This window comes from Crocodylus siamensis, chromosome 4 (assembly GCF_052110815.1).
Source record: "Crocodylus siamensis isolate JL-2025a chromosome 4, ASM5211081v1, whole genome shotgun sequence".
Taxonomy (NCBI): Eukaryota; Metazoa; Chordata; order Crocodylia; family Crocodylidae; genus Crocodylus; species Crocodylus siamensis.
In genome coordinates this window covers 154,159,894-154,180,695 of record NC_143398.1, presented here as the reverse complement: position 1 = coordinate 154,180,695, position 20,802 = coordinate 154,159,894, and the positions used below count along the sequence as shown (strand labels likewise).

Below are 20,802 nucleotides of genomic sequence, written 5' to 3'. Positions count from 1 at the left end.
CCTCCACTGGGTGCCTGGGGGGCAGCAGGGCAGGTATGAGGGGCACTGAGTCGGGACTGGCCATCAATGGGGATGATCTCATTGGGGCTGGTCCTGCTCTGAGCAGGGCTTGGACAAGATGGCCTCGAGGTCCCTTCCAGACCTCATTTTCTAGGAATTTAGGGTTTACAAACGGGCCCCGGTACAAAGAAGGTGGAGGGAGAGCCGCTCGTCTAGGGTTTTCCTACTCCAGGCAGTCACGTACACCGACTGCACGTACCCCCGAGCCAGCCTGAGGCCCGCGGGAGCTGCCATCACCCCACCCGGCTGCGGCAGGCAGGTTGGCTGCCGGGGCTGCCAGGGGAGAGGCAGGCAGACAGGGCAGTCGTGTCCCGGAGCCCGTCGGGCCCCTCCCGCACAGCAGGGTTGCCGGGCTCATCAGCTAGGCAGAGGTGTGCGACCACCCCCGCGCGGCTGGCCTAGCAACACGCCCTCCATCCCGCCCCAGCCATAGGCTGACCCCACGCATGCGCCGGAACTGGGAGCAGTGCGCAGGCGCGGTCGACGTGGGGTGGAGAAGGCCCGGCGTAGCGCTCGCGGTCGGCGGAGGCGCATGCGTAGTGGTGGGAGGAGGAGAAGGTGGTGGCAGCGGCGGCGGCGGCGGGGGCCGGGGAGCGGCGCGCGCGGAGGGAGGCGGCCGGAGCGCGAGGCGCGGAGCTGGGCCCACACTGAGGCCGGAGCAAAATGGCGGACAGGTTCTCCCGCTTCAACGAGGACCGGGACTTCCAGGTAACGCCCAGCCCTGCGCGGAGCGGGCAGGCAAGCGGGCGGGGCGGCCTAGCCTCTCCTTGGAGCCTTTAGTCCCGGCCTCCCCACACCCCGCCGCGGGTGCTGGCGACCTGGGTGGCCGGGTCAGGTGCCTTGGAGCTGCGCCACCTAATCCGGGCCGCGCAGCACTCCCGGCCGTCCGGGGCTTTGTGCGGGGCGGGCGGGGCCGCTGCTCCTCACCAGCCCCCTCCTCCCTCCCCTCTACGGGCGGGGGGGTCCTGGGCAGCTGGGGGGAAGGGAGTAATGCCTGGGTACCACCCCCCCGTCGCTCTTGCCTCTGGCCAGGAGTCCGTCATTCGCAGTGCTCCTCCTCGTTAGCCCGAAGCGCTGGGGCAGTTGGTCTCAACTCGATGGCCCCCAGCACTAGTCAGCACTGGGATGCCTTTCTGCTGCACCCCACAGCTGTCTTGCTATGAGGCCTTGTGATGGTGGAAAAGCTCTTTCTCTTTCATGTGACGTTAGATAATCAACTTCCAGATCTGTGTGCCGTTGTCTTGGTATTATTATTGGTCCTTGTGCCCGTCTAGGCATTTGTAAAGGTTGCAGCTTTTGACTGAGTGCTGAGCTGCTTGTTGGATGCAGCATTCGCACAGGGGGCTGTCCAAGATGTCCATCCTGTGAAGTGTTGTTTTGAAGCAACTGTATCCAGATCTTGACCTGTTTTGCTTGACCCATGCTTCTCTGCCAAGGTTGTGCCCTATGGGGGACTCTTTTGGTGTGGGTATAAAAAGCGGTAGGAATAGGTCTGACCTTTCCCAGTGATTGGCCTGCTCTGTTGCTGCCTGTAGATTTAGTTCAGCATCCCCAATCTTTTCCAGGAACTTGTGGGCTTCATGTGAAAAAGCTGAATAACAGTAATAAAGGCACAAAACGGTGTACCTGCTCCCCGCATCAAACAAACCCTCTGGTTCACCCAAATTGCTGCTGCATTACTGCTGCATATCCTGGCAACAGTAATTTGGGTCAGGGCAGGAATACCAATGTTCTCAAGTTTTTTTGTAGCAGGCTGCAGGACCTTTTTTTAGAGCGGCATGAACAGAGCTGTGTCCAGGCCACCGGATAACAGGGATTTGGAATCTTCAGGGAATTGGGGCAGCGAATGGAAAATGCAGCTTGCCCGGGTCATTGTAAAAGAAGTCTGACGGCATCGGGCCAAAAATAGGGTATACGCAAGAACACCCATGCAGGATATTGAGCAGAAAAATAATTGTTGAAAGCCTGACTGGTAGGAGCTTTCTGTATAGAGGCATTGGGATTTACTGAGAATTCTTTGCAGAACAAGTTATTACAGAGCTTCGCACATCCTAACTTGATCTTTAGCTTTTGACACCAGTATCACTTGGTGGGGGGGGGAGGGAGGGGGTTGGGGTGGGTGTGTGGGTGGGTGGGTGGAATGGGTGTTTTACAGATTTTTTTTAAAGAAGGTAAGCCACATCTTGCTAGAGGATGTCAAGGTGACCTAATGAAAGAATTCAGATTTCATTAAAGGATTTAATAAAGTGGAACTAGACTTTTCAGACATTTAGCACTGTGGGTCTTAGGAAGTTAAGGTAGAAATAAATACAGTCTAAAGCAATAGAAAACAAAGAGTAGTGAAAGTATTAAGGCAGAATATGAAATAAATTCCCATGTGTGGCCATCAACACAAATACTGAAATGAGTTGGCATTAGATATGCATTTTTGAGGGGTTAGGAACTAAATGCAGGGAATAAAGGTATTGAGGAGTTCACTCAAACTATAGTTCTGTTATCAAAGAGGTGTATAAATAAACAAGCTTTCTTTGATTATTTTGCTATCTTATTATAGTATTCATGATGAATTCTACAGCAGATTGTTGTTTCTAATGAGATGCTGTTCAGCTTTCTGACTGGGTTACCTGTGTTCTCATATGCTTTTGAACTTTTTTCCTGCTTTCTCACAGTATGCTTTCACCAAATAGAACTAGAAATGTCACAAGAAGAAACTTTCACTGTTTCTCCAGCTTCCTAACCTTTGGGGAAAGGGTGTCCTTTGTTCCTGTGTTTAAAAAAAAAAAATCATTTTGATATTCCTGTAGAATCATTATTTTTTATTGCTTTAAACTGAATTTTAATAAACAACTAGAAAATGAATGAAGGTGTATTTTTTTTTTAACTGAACCAGCTGTTTGCAAGATAATATTTTTCATCCCAAATTGTCAGATTCAAGTTTGTAATAAAACATAAGGGCATCTTTTTGTAATTGAATGCCAGTTGGAGTGAATATAAGTAATTTGTTTTATTTTTGAGATGCTTGGAATAACACTTTACACGTAATGTCTTACATCTAAGGGTCTTGACTTTTTCAGAAGCAGTAAATCAAAACTCCATTCACATCTAGTTAATGTAACATTTAGATTGTTGTCAAGTGCCCATCCTGGGGAAGGTCTTGGAAAAGATTATCAGAGAGGCCATCCTTAATGGACTAACTTAAGGCAATATCCTGAAGGATACCCAGCATGAGTTTGTTGCAGGTAGGTCTTGCCTGACCAATTTCATTTCCTTTTATGACCAGGTGACTTGTCACCTGGACAAGGGGGAAGAGATCAATGTTGTATATCTTGGCTTTAAAAAAGCCTTCAATCTGGTATCCCACAATCACCTTTTGGTTAAACTGGCTAACTGTGGCCTCGACCTCACCACAATCTGCTAGTTGGGGAATTGGCTTGCGGTAGGACCCAGAGCGTGGTGGTTGACGGGAGCCAATCGTCTTGGTGCACTGTGACCAGTGGGGTCCCTCAAGGCTCTGTCATAGGGCCTATACTGTTTAACATCTTCATCAATGATGTGGATATTGGTGTCAGAAGCGAACTGGCCAGGTTTGCTGACGACACCGAGCTCTGGGGTAAAGGATCCACACCTGGGGACAGGAGGGTGATCCAGGCGGATCTCGACAGGCTCAGGAAATGAGCAGACGAGAACCTGATGGTGTTTAACACTGAAAGATGCAAGGTTCTCCACCGGGGGGAGGAAGAACCTGCAGCATGCTTATAGGCTCAGCAGTGCTATGCTGGTTAGCAGTATAGGTGAAAGGAACTTGGAGGTCATTGACCACGAGATGAACATGAGCCTTCAGTGTGATGTGGCTAGCAAAGTGAGCAAAACTCTGGCTTCCATCCATAGATGCTTCTCAAGTAAATCCGGGGATGTCATTCTCCTGTAGTATTCCAGCTGCAGCCTCACCAAGGCTGAGTACAATGTACAGTTTTGGGCTCCACAATTCAAAAAGGATGTGGAGAAGCTTGAGAGGGTGCAGAGGAGAGCCACGCGCATGATCAGAGGTCAGGAAAACAGACGTTACAACGACAGGCTGAGAGCCATGGGGCTCTTCACCCTGGAAAAGCGCAGGCTTTGGAGTGACCTGGTGGCCACCTATAAATTTATCAGGGGTGCTCATCAGGATCTGGGGGAACGTCTGTTCACCAGAGCGCCCCAAGAGATGACGAGATCAAACGGTCACAAACTCTGCCGCGACCGATTCAGGCTGGACATAAGAAAGAACTTCTTTACTGTCCAAGCCCCCAAGTTTTGAAATAAACCGCCGCTGGAGGTGGTTCAAGCACCCACTTTGAATGCCTTCAAGATACATTTGGATGTGTGTCTTGCTGGGATCCTGTGATCCCTGCTGACTTCCTGCCCCGGGGGCAGGGGGCTGGAATCGATTCTCTGGGGTCCCTTCCAGCCCAAATGTCTATGAAATCTATGAAGTGGGTAATCAGGAAATAAAAACAGTAATTCAGTTGTGCTGTGCTGTGCTGTGCTCCATGTTTTGTTGTTATTTATATGTGATCAAGTATCATTACCTAAGTTATGTATTTAGGTGGAAACTGTAGGAATAGAAAACAAAACGGTTGATTTAATTTTGTTGGTTCCCCAGCATTTGTCTTTCTTGGTTTTCATATCTAACTATTTGTTTTTTACTGCTGTTATAACATGGAGGTTTTGGGGGTTTTTTTGGTTAATTGGTGAAACAAACTGCTGGTGCTGTCCAAGCCTAAATACATTTGATTAGGCTTTGAAGGCCTAATCTGAGGGGAATGGTATCATAGAATCAATGAGTCAGAAGAGACCTAGACAGATCATCTAGTCTGACCCCGTGCCATGGGCAGGAAGGAGCACTGAGGGTGGCAGGGGTCATAAGACCCCAGCCAGGTGCCTACCCAGTCTCCTCTTAAAGATCCCCAGGGAAGGTGAGAGCACCACCTCTCTGGGAAGCCTATTTCAGGCTCTGGCCACCCTTCCGGTGAAGTAGTTCTTCCTAATATCTAACCTAAACCTATCCTCCCTCAGCTTGTGGCCATTGTTTCTGGTGACTCCAAGGGGGGCCCTGGTGAACAGACTTTCCCCAAGTCCCTGCTGGTGGCCCCTGACAAAGTTGTAGCAGCCACAAGATCCCCCCTCAGTCTCCTCTTGCGGAGACTGAAGAGATTCAGGTCCCTCAGCCTCTCCTCATAGGGCTGGCCACGGAGGCCCTCAGCCATACAGATGGCCCTCCTCTGGACCCTCTCTAGGTTCTCCACATCCTTCTTGAAGTGCGGCGCCCAGAACTGGACACAGTACTCCAGCTGTGGCCTGACCAGCGCCGCATAGAGGGGGAGCAAGACCTCTCTGGTATGGGGGACAGGTATATTTTCTGCCTTTGATTGGAAACATTTCTAATTCATGTTTATCTCAAAGGACAATTTGAGATACGAAAAGACAGACTATTGCAGAATGTAACCCACAGTTGCTCAAATCCTAAAATCCTGCATTCCATAACTTTTTGTATGCTTAGGGTTTTCTTGGTTTTTTTCTAATGTTATAAAAATGTTTTTGTGTATTAGTGAGGCAATATTCTTCATAAGAATTATTGCAGCAGCAAAATCTGTTACTGCCTCCAGTCTTTGAACTGGTCATATAATGTTGGAAAGAAGAACAGGGCTCCATTGCTCCCTCCTAAACTTTTAGAATCTGATAAACTTGCTCAGACATAACTTGGCAATAATGTTTTTCTTTGTAATTTAAAGAGAGACATCAATCACTAATGAGGATTTTATTTGTATTATATTTCAAGTTTCAGCCACTTTTTCTGTAGCCTAATTTAAAAAAATAAAGGGAAAATAGAATTCTGGGCCCCATAATAATTGTCTTTTCCTTGTTCTTCCCAAAATTACATTTTAATTAATGAGATTTTCTTCCTTGTGTTTACAAATGTTCCCCTCTGGAAAAAATAAACCCAGTCCCCTTAGGGAACAGACCAGGTATGGAGGACTCCAAAGTTGAAGTTTGCAGAAGATTGAACATATGAAAAAAAAGGGCTATAAGAGAAAATTATCTGGGTGGAAGAAAAAGAGCTGAACCATCTTGGCCAAGCACGCACTGTGCATCTGTGGCAGGGCATAGAACAGAACCCAGGATTTCTAGCACTTAGTGTTTTATTCTAGTCACGTTTCTCCTTAAGTATAATGACACGTTAAGATAGTACTGTTTGCAGTTTTTCAGTTGCATGCACCTGGAATGTTCACGGTAACTGCATCTTAATAAGAGTGCCTGTGTTTTAAGTTTTCTCAGCTAGGGCAGGGTTACTCTAAGAAAGCAGGTAGGGTTACTCTAAGGAAGCAGTTCACCTCAGTGGACTCCATTTATATGCATGACTGATGGGAAGTGCAGAGTTTGTATAACTGTGCAACACAGTGCCAAACTCAGTTTGTTACCCATTGTAACATGGATTGTGTATCTGCATAAAATGCCTAATCTGTTTAAGTACATAGCATCTTTAGCCCGCCATCTATTTACTAACCTAATTGTATCCTGTTTAAACTGTATAGTTAGTGAAATTGATTAATTGTCATCAGTTCCAAGGCTTTTAAGACAGCCTTGAACTGACTAGGTCCTGTCAATTTTAAGGCTGCTATTAGAGGCATAAGATGAGGAAGCAAAGTAAGGAATCTTACTGAGGTGTGAGAAACTAAGCTAAAGTCTTTAAACTATGTAAATAGGCATTGTTAAAAGTATTAAATTAAGTGCATTGCCTTTTTTAGTTCCTGGGCTATGCGCTTAAATAGAATACACTGTGTTTTGAATATTTTATTTGCAAGCACACTGCAAAAATAGTATGTGTGGGGGGGATGTGAAAATATGTATATGCAGGTGGAAGCAAAAGCAGTTCCTGCATCTACCTCATTGATTTTGATAAGCAATATGCAGTAATGAACTTAAAACAAAACGATCCTTCTCTTTCTGACTAGTTTCAGTGTGGCAGCTAACTTTTTTTGTGAATATACTCTTGTCTGCAAACATCTTGTAAACTGTTTCCAGCAGCAATTTTTAAAACAACTTTTCCACACAGGTATGCTATAGCTAGGACAAGTAGACTTCAGGTTTCAAGAATTTATATACTGTAGAACGAGGCCTCAAGGGCCATCAACTTATTTTGTGTAGCATTGAAAATGCAAGCCTGGATTTTTTACTTGCTGCCTCTAAATGGGCGTTCCTCTCCTACTAATTAATGATAAATATCAGACTTGAAGCCATATTTACTGCTGATATAAGCAGGAGCAATCTATTGCTTTCAGCAGAATTTGTGCCTGAAAAAATCAGCTTTAATTTGTGACTGTTAATAGCCTGTAGTCTATCATTGCCCACAATCAAGATAGGACCATGCAACAAAAATGATACAAAATAAAATAGGCACTGTAAAGTATAGGATGATAAAGGTGTGAGCAGACATGAAGAAAACAAAATAGTTAATGAAAAGCTTGCTTAGAATCTTGGTGGTTATCTTGAAGTGGAGTCATCAAAAGACACATTACAGAAAATTCTGAAGGAAATTGAGGAATTTGAACAGTGAAAGAGTAGGTGACAGGTCAAAGTTACCTATATCAGTAGGGATGGAAGAGAGTGTCAGGCAGGGGAGGGGGGGAATACCTTTTAGTTTATAAAAGAAGTAAAGGAAGGAGGATGTGAAGGAGACAGGAGTGCAGGACAGCTCTTTATTTTTATCATTGCTTTTCTTGGAAAAAAGTTGGAATATTCTGGGTTAGTATGAGAGTTAGGCTGGCAAGAGGGGGTTGAGGTTGGTGTCAGTAGGGAGAACGTAGGCAGGAGCTGCTTGGCAAGTTGAGATAGATGCAGGAGCAAACACTGAAGAAGCCTTAATAGTTTTTGGATTTTCTTCAGACATACTCAGCAGATGCAGTGATTTCTAGCTGATGATTGGAGTTAAGGATTAGTTGTACAGGATTAAAGAGTAATGGAGTTGAATGTAGAAGTGGGTGAAAATATCATTTGTGTTTGGAGGAAGATGAGTTCAAGGAGAAGTGGGCTATTCCACATTAGTGGAATAGGAGAAAGTAATGGGTTGGAGATCATGGAATAATAGTTTGTTGAGGTGATAGATAGAAGATGTATTGAAATAGGAAATGGGTAAAAACTCAGAAATTGCTAGATCAGATGCTGGATGATGTGTGATAAAGTCAGGTGAGTGAGGAAGTGGCTAGAGCAGGAGTTTCAAACTCATGTGGCCCTGGGGGTCAGGTGAATAGTGTGAGGTTGATCTCTGTGCCAGATTGGACCTGCAGTCTGGTCCCATTCACTGGATCTGACATATGGGACTGGCCCCTAGCTATGTAGACTGAATGTAATTTGTTTAATATATTGCCTTGCTATTTCAAAGATTGTTGTATCCTCTAGAATGGAATCTGAAAATATCTTTTTGCTAATGAAGAATGTTTAATTTTCCGTGTTGCTAGTATGTGGTCAGTCTGGTGGCCAGTTTCATTGTCATGCTTATGCAAAGGCTATTTTTATCTCGGGACAGATTTCTAGAACCACTTCAGTGCAGAGCTTATTCTCCATTTCTGCCCAACCTGCCAGTTTTAGCAAGTTCAGTAAAACGTAAGTTATTAACATGTGAATATTAGATGTTTACTTAAATGAGCAGATTATCAGGAACATGAGAAACGGATACATTCATTTCCAAGTGGCTTGTGCAGTCTAATTATTTTGAACATCAATGAGGATTGAGGGTGTTGAGTTTTTAAATATATCCTTTCAATGTGTGAATATTATCAGGGCTTTAATTTCTCTTTAGTTTCTTTCTTTAGTGCTAGACTGCTGGCGGCAAAGAACATTTGATTCCTGTTCCAACCTCATTGCGTGCACCCCCCCCGCCTGTCCCTTCTTGAACAGGTCAAGACTAGTTATGGGACGGGGTGCAACAAAAGCAGCCTTCCTCCTTGTGGCGTGTTCTCTTGTTGGCCCTTCTGTATCTCAGAAATCTAGTGCTGCTCTGTGGAGGGTCTTTAGGTGTCTCTAAAACTGTGTAGGTTAGGGCTGTCCAACTTCGAGTGGCTGAGGGCTGCACATCCCTTGGGCTGCAGACTGCATAATCCCTTCCCTTGCTGCATGCATTTCCAAGACACTCCTCTCCCCCCCCCCAAAAAAAAAAAAAAAAAAAAATCCCTCCAGTGCCTAGGCTGCATGAACTTCCCAGGCTGCACCACCCCCAAGGGCAGGGGCAGGAAGCGGAAGCCTGAGGAGGGAGAGGAAGCCCAGAGACCACTGCAGCAGCAGAAGGAGCAGTGGGGTAGTGGTGGCAGCTAGATGGGAGCCCTGGACCTGCAGGTTGCACAGTGTTGGTATAGATCATATCTGTGTACTTACTGTCCCCACATGACAAAAGAGAAGTCTGACCTTGAATAAACACTCTGAAAAATCAGAACTGAAATGCTTGTTTTTTACTTAATAATTGACTGGTGAAGGAGCAACTTCCATATATGGGAATATGGCCCATCATAAGGGTTCTAAAAAGCCACAGCAGACAATTTAAAGGCAGTTGCTTTAATATGCCTTGGAGATTAGATGCTTTCTTTTAGTGGTATTTGAATTTCAATTTTGGAAGATAACAGAAAGTTAGAACTTCATTATGCGGATGGGTTGTAGAATATTAAGAGTGAATCTGATAAAGAGGATTGATTACTCTTAAACTATATTTGTCTCACTGTTGGAGTTTTTTTCCCCATGAGTTTGGACTGACAAATTAAAACTAACAGTGCTTTTCATCTCCAAGTGGTTTTATGAGCAGCCAGTCCTAACTCAGTCCATGTGGAAGTCAGAAAGACCTAGACTTTAAGGTCAAAAGGGATCATTAAATCATATCATATGACTTCATGCATATCCCAGTGCCTTAACTTTCACCCAGTTACTCTTATTTTGAGCCCAGTACCACGATACTTGATTGAAGTGTTTTCTTTTATTAGATAAGCCTCCAGTTGTGGTATGAAGCCATTGGAAGATGAAAAATTCATAATTTCCCTTTGGAAAAGGAGATAAAGTACCTCCTTAGAACTGCTTATTAGGGCTATGTGAAGCTTCAGTCGCTGATTTGATTTGGTGGAGATTCGACTTGATTCAGCAGCCAAATCTCTGAATTGAATCAGGAGACCCTTTAATCTCTCCGAATTGAATTGGAACCCTCCAAATCAATTCGGAGAGATTCGATGATTCCGACATAGACACATCTTTAAATGTTTTTTCTACATACCTCAAGGTACCACGTGGCTTGTGAATGCTGAGATGCTGGGGTGGATGGAGCATCCCATGGGAGCATTGGGAGGTTTCCCAGCACACTCAGTGGAGGACCCAGAAGTGGACCAGAAGCACTTATGGACCACTTCCAGGAGCGCGTGGGGCACCTCTGTCCCCTGGCTCGGCAACTGGTGCCTCCTGGGTTGGGGGGCACTTGGGGTCCCCCCACGGCCAATTGCTGGGGGAGGGAGCGGGGGGACAGGATGTCCCTTGCACACTTGGCAGTGGACCCGCACATACTTCTGGTCCACTTCCGGGTCCGCTGCTGAGCATGTGAGTGCTCCTCCCGCATACTCCTGTGGGATGCTCCGTCTGCCCCACCATTGCAGTGTTCACGAGCTGTGCCTTGTACCTTGAAGTATGTAGAGAAAACATTTACAGTTGTGTCTGTGGCCAAATTGCCGAGTCTCTGAATCAGCATCAAATCTTCAGACTTGGCCAAATCGTACTGGGGGGCAGTGATCTGAATCAATGAATTGAATCACTACCCCCAATTTGGGCTGAATCCGAATTGAATACGGCCTGTTTCGCACACCCCTACTGCTCATCTATGGATTAACTTTACCTTTTTTGACATATTGTACTAGGAATTACTTTGGTGGCTTGTTCAAGCTGACCCCTAACTAGTTCAGTCATTGCTTTCCATCTTACAGATGTCCTCACTTTAAGTATGGCTGTGTTTCTTGTTCACGTGCATTAGTCCATATTGCTCAATCGTGGTGCCAGGCAGCGCCATATGGAGATATGCTGAGTGTCTTCCATGTGTGCTGCCTCCTGAACCGCATGTAATATACTTGCTTGTAGTATCACTGTATGTGCAGGTGTGCCAGTAAGTTAAGGTTTGCCTTGAAAATCTTGACTAGCATTGGGCCTAGAACTCTGATGCCTTTGGAACCATGCTAGAAATACTCTCAATTTGATGATTTCCTATTGCCTACTGTTTTAAGAACTGTCTTAATGGAATGGTTTTAATCCATTTAAAGTGCACTTAATTAATATTATATAGTATTGTATATTATATATTTCAGAAGTGTCATAAGCACCTTAAAAGGTAATTGCAAAGTGGTGCTGAATAAAAAATGGCACTTAATTTGCATATGAATCTTAAGTGGTTGCTTTTGGTGGATTGAAAAGAAAATCCTCCTAAATTTTAAGCACACTCAAACTGTAATTACTGTATATCCACGTAATCAACAATTAGTGATATTTGCTGCTTTCACAAAAAGCTGACTTCAGATATTTCTTAAACGATTTTTGTTTGAAGAGATGTAGTTATACGTTATCATTGCTTGTACATTGATTTGTTTCTGTTGTAAATCAGCAGTGTATTAAAGGTCTGGGGAGTATGAGAACCCTAGGTTTTGCCTTTACATCAGGTTTTGTTTTTTTCTGTTGTTAGACAAGGGCAAACTAAGCTATGTGGTTAATTCACATGACTTCAGGAGACTAATGGGAAAAGAGAATCTGTTTTGTTCTGGGAGGCTAACAAAATATTTCCAGGTCTCTGTGGAATCTCGGCAGTGCTTCCTTTGTACTGCATTGTTATAAATCACACCAGAAGCTACTCAGCTTCTAGGAATACCCAAGTGTAATTCTAATGGATTGCTCAAAATTGCCTTCATAGATTGAGTTTAATTTTTATTTCTACTATTACTTTGAGTGGATAATGAATGTTCCAGAAAACCCTCTTCTAAACTTTACTTTCCTCACGAGTGTTTGAGGCATCTCTTGGACATATTTATAGAACATTGACCGCCCATCCTGCATTATCAGTGTCTGGGAAGTGTCCCATCCAGAGGTTGAATGATGATGGCTTTGCTTACTGGATAAGATTTGCATATAGCTGCAGCAATCCAGAACATTTGCAGGCAGTCATTTTTGTAAATAAAAGCCAGCTTGTACTTGGCAAACAATATGGATGCTGCAAAGAAATTACAAAACCTGTAGGATTTGCTTCTGTGTCATAAAGCTGACTAATCATGGTGAACTCAATGGATTGTTTTTGTTTTTAACTGCCAACCTTTCTCAAGCATAAATCAGTCAGAAATGCATTGAATGGTGTTCATCTCTGCAAATTGCCATTTGCAGTTGCTCAGTAGTGCTCATTAAAGGCTTGCTAAAATCTCCAAATATTTCTTCTGCATTAAGCATGCTTCTTTGTCATGGAGTGCAGTGTGCCAACCACACTTAGCTGCATGCGTTCAAGCGCAGATCTAGGGGTCTGGAGGGAAGGACAATCTAGCTATCTCAAAATGTAGTAATCTAGCTTTGCACTAGGGAAAAATAACTTTTTTAGTAGTTACTTATTTTAACATGCTCTTTGGCTCATACTGTCTTACAACCTGATGATTCATGAGGATATTTTTTGGAAGTAATGGGTAGATTTGGTTAATTGAGTGCTTGTGGTCATTTTGGCAGCCATAGGGATGTGAAGGACTTTATCTATGGCAATTTTAGCTGTGTTTCCGTTTAATTAAATGTTAGACAACTTCCACTTAAGATGTACACTAGAATGTGTTCGTTTGCTGTTAATCTGCCATTGTGCTGTGTTTTCTTTGGCTCTATCTTCTAAAATGGAAAGCTGCAAAACATAAATGTTTCTCCTGGCACTCCACGTCTAGGTATTGTGATGTAGATTAATAGGGTACCCTTGTATTCCTCTCCAGTGCAGTTAGGAAAATATGATGGACCTGGTGAGGCTTTTTTGCAGGGAAAGTTCTGGATATTTTTTTTCTTCCTCCAGTGATTTTTACTATGAGAACAAACCATTGCAGTTTGTAGAACACCAGTACTCTCTCACTTCCTGAGCAGCATTTTCTCTACCGTGTTACATTGCTAGGATCTAGTTTAGTAAGGTACTTGGGTACATGCTAAATAATTCCAAAAATACCTTACAGAATTGGTATCTTAATTTAACAGGTATATGGAACAATTAGTATCTAACTTCTTGCATCTGATTCTCTTCATACTATCAGACTCTGTCAAAATGACTTATTTGTGATCAGCATTTCTTTCCAGGTTCTCTTCAGGTATGATTCTTTTTCATCCTTGCATCTTCAATTTGATTTTTCTCATTAATAAGAAAACATGTAAATGTGACTTCTGTTGTTGAATAATGACTAAAAGGCCAGTTAAACATGAATTAAGGGATTTTTTTTACAAAAATTTTGTTGGTCTAATAAAATATATAATCTCTACTGTGAGTCCTGATTGAGTTGAACTTGAATGAATTCTGAAATGGTGTGTGTTACTTTCATAGTTTACATTGTGTTTTGGGGTGGGGGTTGTTAATGATTTTTATTAATATGAGAAATTGTTTAAAGACTAAACATAACAGGTTAAAGTCATAACCAGGGATCCTGATTTTTCTCTGTTTTAAAATTCCCAAATTCTCTGATTTAAAAAAAAAACAAAAAACCCCCCCCAAAAAACATTCTTAATTCTCTGACTTCTTTGACTTTTAATCATGGAAAATTGGAGCTCCCCCTGCCCCCTTTGCTCACTGGGACATGGGTCCAGCTGTGGCTGTCCACCCTCACTGTTTTGTGGTGCTGAGCACCCCTGATGTATCAGTGCCTTGCCTCTGCCCTTGCTGGTGCCCCTCACTTCCAAGCCACAGCCCCCCATCTCCAACCCTGTTGGCACCCCTCACTCCCAACCCATAGCCCCTGTCCCCCCACAGCCTTGTTGGTGTCCATCACTCCTGACCTGGGGGCCCCCAGCTGCCAGGGCTACCAGACCTGTCGGTTGTATCCTGTTTGCTCTGTGCTGCTGTGTCTGAGCCCCAGCTGCCCTGGCCAGAGCAGAGCCCAGCCCTCACTCTGCCCCATGGGTGGTATGGCTGGAGTGGAGCCAAGCGGAGCCCATGGGGGACAGGGTCGGGGGAGGATATGGGCTGCTCACTTCCAGGCTCCTTGCTCTGCTGCCTTCCCCCTGGGAGCCTCCAAGGCCCAGTGGGTGGGAGGGTGGAGCAAGGCAGTGAGACTTGATGCTGCTGGTGCTGCTGGGAGCTCTGAGCCAGCTGTGCTGCTAAGGCAAGGTACCCCCTTTCCACCTGGGGGTAGCAGAGCTGAACAGCTCCTTTTAAAGGAGAAAATCCGTGTTTTCTGTGCGTTTCGCCTGCAAATAGGAAACCTGGATCCCTGATCATAACATATTTACGGTATTTTCTTGAACGTAAGACAACCCCATAATTAGATTCTGTATAAGGAAATGTTATAAATTTGATCTAATTTTCAAGGTATTGAATCTAATTTTTGGAAGTTTGTCTTCAATTTGTTCCCCTCCCACTGGTGCAGCAGGGAAAATAAATTGAGGTGGTGGGGTCAGGTAGCTCCTTTGCCTTCTGCCTCCCCTGCCCCACAACTTCTCCCTGTAGCCCCTTCTCCTCCCTTTCTTACTATCCAACCCTGCTCTCCCTGACCACATGGAAGTGAGGAACAAATTTGAAAAAACTGAGCTCGAAATCAACAGCAACAATAAGTACATGCTGTATCCATAGCTTTTGTTTATTCAGAATTGATGCATTTTACCCTTTTTTTTTTTTTAACTGTTGCTAGTTTTAGCAGAGAGACTCCATAAACACACTTTTAAGTAGGTGCCAAAGCACTAGTTTATATATATCATGCATAAACAATGCATGATATTAGTCCAAAAAGCTCATTGAGCTGTGTCCCAGCAGTCAGCGGCATTTCAGGCCATGGTGACCCTACAGCTCAGCAGTGTTCAGTATGTGTGTATTTCAGTACCCCCCCCTCCCCACCCAGGGAGGTATTAATTAGTCCCCACTTATGACTGCAACCAGGTGTTCTTGTTATGAGTCCTGGGATTATCCAGAAATTGGTATGCAGAAGAGGTCCTGGTCTGACTTCAACTCATTAAGGGCAGGGTCACACTAATCATATGCAACAGGCTGGGGTGGGGGGTGACAGATGGATTCTGAGTGACCTGTTTGGGGCCCCATTTTGTAATGTTTACCAGCCATTTAAGGCTGGTGAAGAAATAATAATTGGGAATACAAAAGAAAGGCACAGCTTAGGTTAGCTTTCCGAGTGAAGAGGGGAGTCAAAATGTATGCAGTGTAGTGGCTCATCATGACTTTAAAAAGAGTTAGTTCTGAAGGGAACTGCACTTAATGTGCTTTACCTTATTCAGATGAGTTGCACTAACCTATTCTTAGGTAGGTTTCTGTCCGCAGGTTTGCCTAGTATGGGCCATGTGTTTTATAGTCATGCTCATTGTTGGCTGCATGTAATTGACGTCATGGTTAGTTTCCATTACAGAGAACATGCTGCTTTTGGCAGGGGTTCAAATATAGACAATGCATTTCAAGTGGTTTCTTTGTACGTGAATGTAAGATGAGAGGCTTTTTTCTGTATGCTGAGTGGGAGAAAACTCCCCTCTTGTATTCAAGTAAATACGGTAATTTTAAAGAACTTACATTGTGCATGTTTTATTTCAAAAGGTCCTTTATTGAAGAAGTCTTTGTTAGTTAAATGTGCATTATTTGAACACAGTCTAGATACTTGACAGTTGAATATAATGCATGTTCAGGTGAGTTTGATAAAATACAGTGCAGTTTATTAATACAGAAGTAGCCTGATACTCCTGGTGCAATTGACAGAAGAGTTCTAAGTGACAGATCTATATCATCCATTCAGTTCATTATGTTTTAAGTGATTCTTAGGAGCAAATCTAGAGCCTGGAAGCCTGGTCTAGTGTTGGACATGCACATAGTCTGTGTGATGGAGGGGGTGAATTTTTCCATCATAGTGATCAAGATATTTTGTAAAGATTCTGCAAACCTCTTGGTGTTTGGGTGTCAGTAGATTCTCTGGTTTTGCCTTCTGCCTACATGGTAGTATGCAAAAAGGCTCCATTGTTCAGTGGAGCTGCATCAGTTGATGTATTTAAATGCCTGCTGCAGCTGTGAAGGAGGGGCAGAGATGTACCCTTTGACAGTCAGTTAAAATACGTCCACTCATAAATGGGTGTTGCTCAACAAATTCACTTCACATAGATTACTACACAGCCACTTCATTGTAGCAGTTCTTGTTGCTACTGACCTGTGCTGGACCTAATTCTTCACTCACTATTTTTAATCTCTTATCTACTTTATTGGGATTTAGCTACCATAATAACTTGGATCCTGCAAATGCAGCAATGGGAACAGGGACCTTTATTTCTCAATGACTGTACAGTCTTTATTATGTAAATATAACACAGTCATTACATTAACTTGAATAATTGTGGGGGTTAGATACAATGGGATTCCTTGGGTGGAGGGGCTGTTAACAGTCCCGAGTACAGAGGATGAAGAGTTTACAAATCTTGCTTGAAAGGAGGCTTTCATGAGAGAGATGCTTTTGTGTTTTGGATTCATAACATCTGCAGACTTAAGTGCATAAGGACTTCAGGGCCTAATGCTTTGCAAAACAATGTCTGCTGAAATTAAGCCAGGGGAGATTAGAGGAAGGGATGTATAACCCTTGAGTAACCAAGAATTCTGGTTATTGTTATCTGAATTTTGGCTAATGATAAGAATTGTGAACTTCTGGTTGGCTCTTGGAGATTCTTGGTTTTTAAACGAAAAAGAAACATAAGAAATATATGGTTAGGAAACTATTAATTGTATTAATGGCTTATAGTATGAAATGTTTACCTATTGACATAGTTCCTGTATTCTGCTTCAAGTAATAGAATAAATGGAGTTTCAGTACAGTAGTGTATGAAAAGGCTTGTATCTGACTATTTGGACAGAGAAGATGGGTATATAGACCAAAAGAAATGCTGTTTTAAATATAAACTTGTTTTGATACTTCAGGACTGAAATAGGCATTTGAAAGAAGGCATTATGAAATCTTTAACTTATTTTAAAAAGCAGAAGTTGTCATGGTCATACAGAGTATCTACAGATGAGGTAGCTGGGAGTAAGTACCAGAGTAGAGAAGAATTTAGAGAGAGAGAGAGAGAGAGAGGACACTTTGATCAGTGGATTCAGGATTGATTTGACTGGGGTGAAATCCTGGCCTTGAAGTAGATGGGAATTTTGCTGGCTGTAACAGGCCCAGGATTTTAATTTAGAATTCCAGGTCAGCCATTTTTTAATAAGAGCAAGTTTAGAATTTGTTTACTATGAGCAGATTTTATCCCCAACTTTTTGTGGCTAGCCATTCATTTACGGGGAAGATTTTAATTGGGTAATGATTTGGGCACGCTTAATGATTTGACAGTATCCTTAGATGCAGTGCAAATCCATAGAAGATATAGAGGAAATTCAAATTTAAATGTAGTCAATTAATGTTTACCCTCTTCCAATTAGTCACAAATGGGATTTACTACAATAATTATTTATGGTTTAATTAAAAGTATGTGTGTTTGTGTTAAGGATTTAGTGTTAAACTATTTGGTCTCTCTCCCTAATCTAGTGCCTTAAGAACAACAATAAAAACAGAAATATAAATATAACACAAGCACCACATGTATGAGAAAGATCTTAGAAATATAAAACAGACTTGGACTGATTTTGCTGCCTACCCTATCCCCAAGTCAGTAGGGAAAGTACTCAACCCTACTCCTCAGCTGTGAAGCAGAGGCAAACAATGCTACTTCTACTCTCTCAAATGCCAGGCTCAAGAGCCTCATAACTTAAGTGCAAGTATGCAGTTGTTCAGAAACTCAAAGTGATGCTTAGGGCCTTCTCCATTTAAAGTTTGATTTAAAAAGACCACCATCACTTTAAAAAAAAAAAAAAAAAAAAGCAGGCTGAGGTATAATTTTGTAAAGTAGTTGTAGAATAAACAGATAACAGTTGGGGTTATCACAGCTGAAATTAGAGAGAATATTCTTTTTTCTTTGAGTTGCCGCCTCCTTATCTGCTGGTTTGTTTGCTTAATGTGTTTGACAATTTTATGTATAGTCAATGTTTTGCCCTGTTCCTACAGGTCTTTCAAACAGCTGGTGGGAAGGAAAGACATTCTGAAGTGTAGGAAAGTACAGTAACAAAGCTTTCAGTACACAGGGTGTTCTTTTTGAAAGTAATTGTATTTCAGATTGAACCCTTAATAAACTACAATTTTAGATGGCTTGGCAGGCAGAGCAGAGGAGGAAAGGTGTGTAGACTGAAGCTCTTTTACCAACCCAAAATAGTTGGGCTGTTGATTTGCTCCGTACAGATGGTTCAGAATATAAAACTCTTTTCTATTGCTTATGGCAGTTCTACAAGGGAAAGGTCATGGTGGCAGGTTGTGCAGTGTACAGTACATGGCTTTTATCTAGTGACTTTCATTAGAGGATAAAATCTTACGTTGACCACAGCTGATGCCTGAACTTCAGACACTAGCTCTGGTCAGGAAAGGTATTTTCAATTCTAAGAATATGAGGCTTCTTGAAAACTTACAAAAAGAGATTTTTTTTTCCCCTTGAATTGGCCCCTTTGACATTGATCGTGTTGCAGCGCATTTATGACTTTCAGGGCTATTACCTGACTTTTGCTTCCCTGGATCATGAAGCCATATGCTGGGTACCTGCACAGAAGCAAGAAAAGGGCTCACTGTCATCAGCACAGGTGCCAGATGATTGATTAAAAAGCTGCAGGAGATGGCCTTATGGGTGGGATGGATTTCAGTGAGCCAAATATTCTTATTGTTGCTGCATTTTTGTGTTTTGTATCATATTTACAGGGTAAATGGGACAGGGTGTTACCAGCAGAATAAAAAAGGGAAGTGGAAATATTGCTGACTTTGAATAACGAGGCATAAGGGTCATTACAAGAGTGTTTTGTGGAACTGTACAAGTAGAGGAGATATTAAGAACACTTTTTGATGTTACACTGTGACATCAGTTGATGTATTTTTTCTAATAATTTTCTTGGCTGCAATACACTTTTTCTGCTGAGTGGATAGTGATTTGAGGATTGTTTGCTTTGTAAGACAAAGTAAATCAGGATTTTCAGCTTAAAACTTCAGGCAGTAGTGAAGCCAAAACAAAATAAAAAGGGGCCATTTAAAGTGCCATTGCTGATTAACTTAGTCGTATTGTCATCTTCTCTCAGACCTGACAGAGTGTTTTTGCATTTGAAAGCTTGTCTAACATTATCCCAATCGTGTAGTTGGTCCAATAAAAGATACCACCCACAAAAATCCTTGCTTCCCTTAAGAGAAATTTCTATTACTCTATATTTTCCACCAGGATTGAAAGGAATATTGTAGCAGGAGAGGTGCCTCCAAAACATGAAGGGAATTTTAAAGGGCATGTGGGAAGAGGCTTCCAGTCAACTTGTCTCTTCAGTAGCTATCCATAAAAGAGTGATCAGTATGGCCAGTTGGTGGACAGGGTATTTTGTGTATTGGAGAAGGACTGTTTGTACTGGTGCAAGGACTGCTGTGTCTATTCGAGCATTGTACTGGAGGGGCAAATTCAGTAGTGGACTTTTGCTGTTCAGGGAAGTGTTTTAATGTGACCAGTATAAATTATAAAGGGTTTTACCAATGCGGTCAAGACTGGTAAAGGCAAACTTTAGTAATAAAACTGTACATACTCATTTTAGTTTTCCTGTGATTTTTTTTTAAACTGGCATTTTTTTTTCCAGCTGTGTTTCTTATAATCTGTTTTTACATACTTTAAATGAAGTTAAATTGGGGGTGCATCGATAGAGATTTTTGGGGCTGTTAGCGGTAGATGATTTTTAAGGAGGCATTTTGGCTGGTACCTACCTGATTTTATATACCAGCCCTGCAACTGGTAAGTCTGCCATGGTGGAAGGGGTGCGGGGAGGAAAGGGGCATGAGGGGGGTGGGGGGGCAGATCAAGGCCTCTGTGGTGAGGGAGGCTGGGGAAGGTGCTGCCCAGTCAAGGAGGAGTGGGGGGGTGCATGGGATGGAGCTGTGGCTTGTCCGGGTGGTGGGGGCAGCTCCTGCCACTGCGCGCCACTTGTCTGGTGGCGCATCTGGTGCTTGCCTGCTCATCCGGTGGCTCCCACCGCTTGTCCAGAAGGGCATGGGGGTGGGGGGGCACGTGCCCCCAGATCTTCATGGGACTGGGTGGGACAGGGTGTGTGGGACTCTTCCTGGCCTGCCCTGCCCCACACAGATCCAAGGGCACATGCCGCCACCCCACCCCCATGCCCTCCCGGGTGAGTGGTTGGAGTAGTAGCAAGAGCTGCCAGATGAGTGGCGTGTAGCAGCAGGTGCTGCCCTCCCTGCAGCCCTTGGATGAGCTGCAGCTCCATCCCTATCGTGAAGTAGTACCTTCTAATGTCTAGTCTAAACCTACTTTCTAGCAATTTATGGCCGTTATTCCTTGTTACTCCGAGAGGCACTTGGGGGAATAAGGTCTCTCCCAAACCCTGCTGGTCCCCCCTAGTAAGTTTATAGATAGCCACCAGGTCCCCCCCTCAGCCTTCTCTTGTGA

The 20,802-nt window shown here is 43.4% G+C and overlaps 1 protein-coding gene across 2 annotated transcripts in view; it reads left to right on the top strand.

Annotated features, from left to right (window-relative positions):
* Positions 1–518: 518 nt before the first annotated feature.
* GPATCH8 (G-patch domain containing 8) overlaps positions 519–20,802 on the top strand; it is a 71,146-nt gene continuing 50,862 nt past the window's right edge. Inside the window, exon 1 of one of the 2 annotated variants that reach the window (XM_090044287.1) lies at positions 519–768. In XM_090044287.1, coding sequence (XP_089900413.1) covers positions 724–768 — 45 coding nt within the window. In that variant the 5' untranslated portion in view covers positions 519–723. The remainder of the gene's footprint in view (positions 769–20,802) is intronic. The other variant, XM_090044288.1, reaches the window with a different exon arrangement.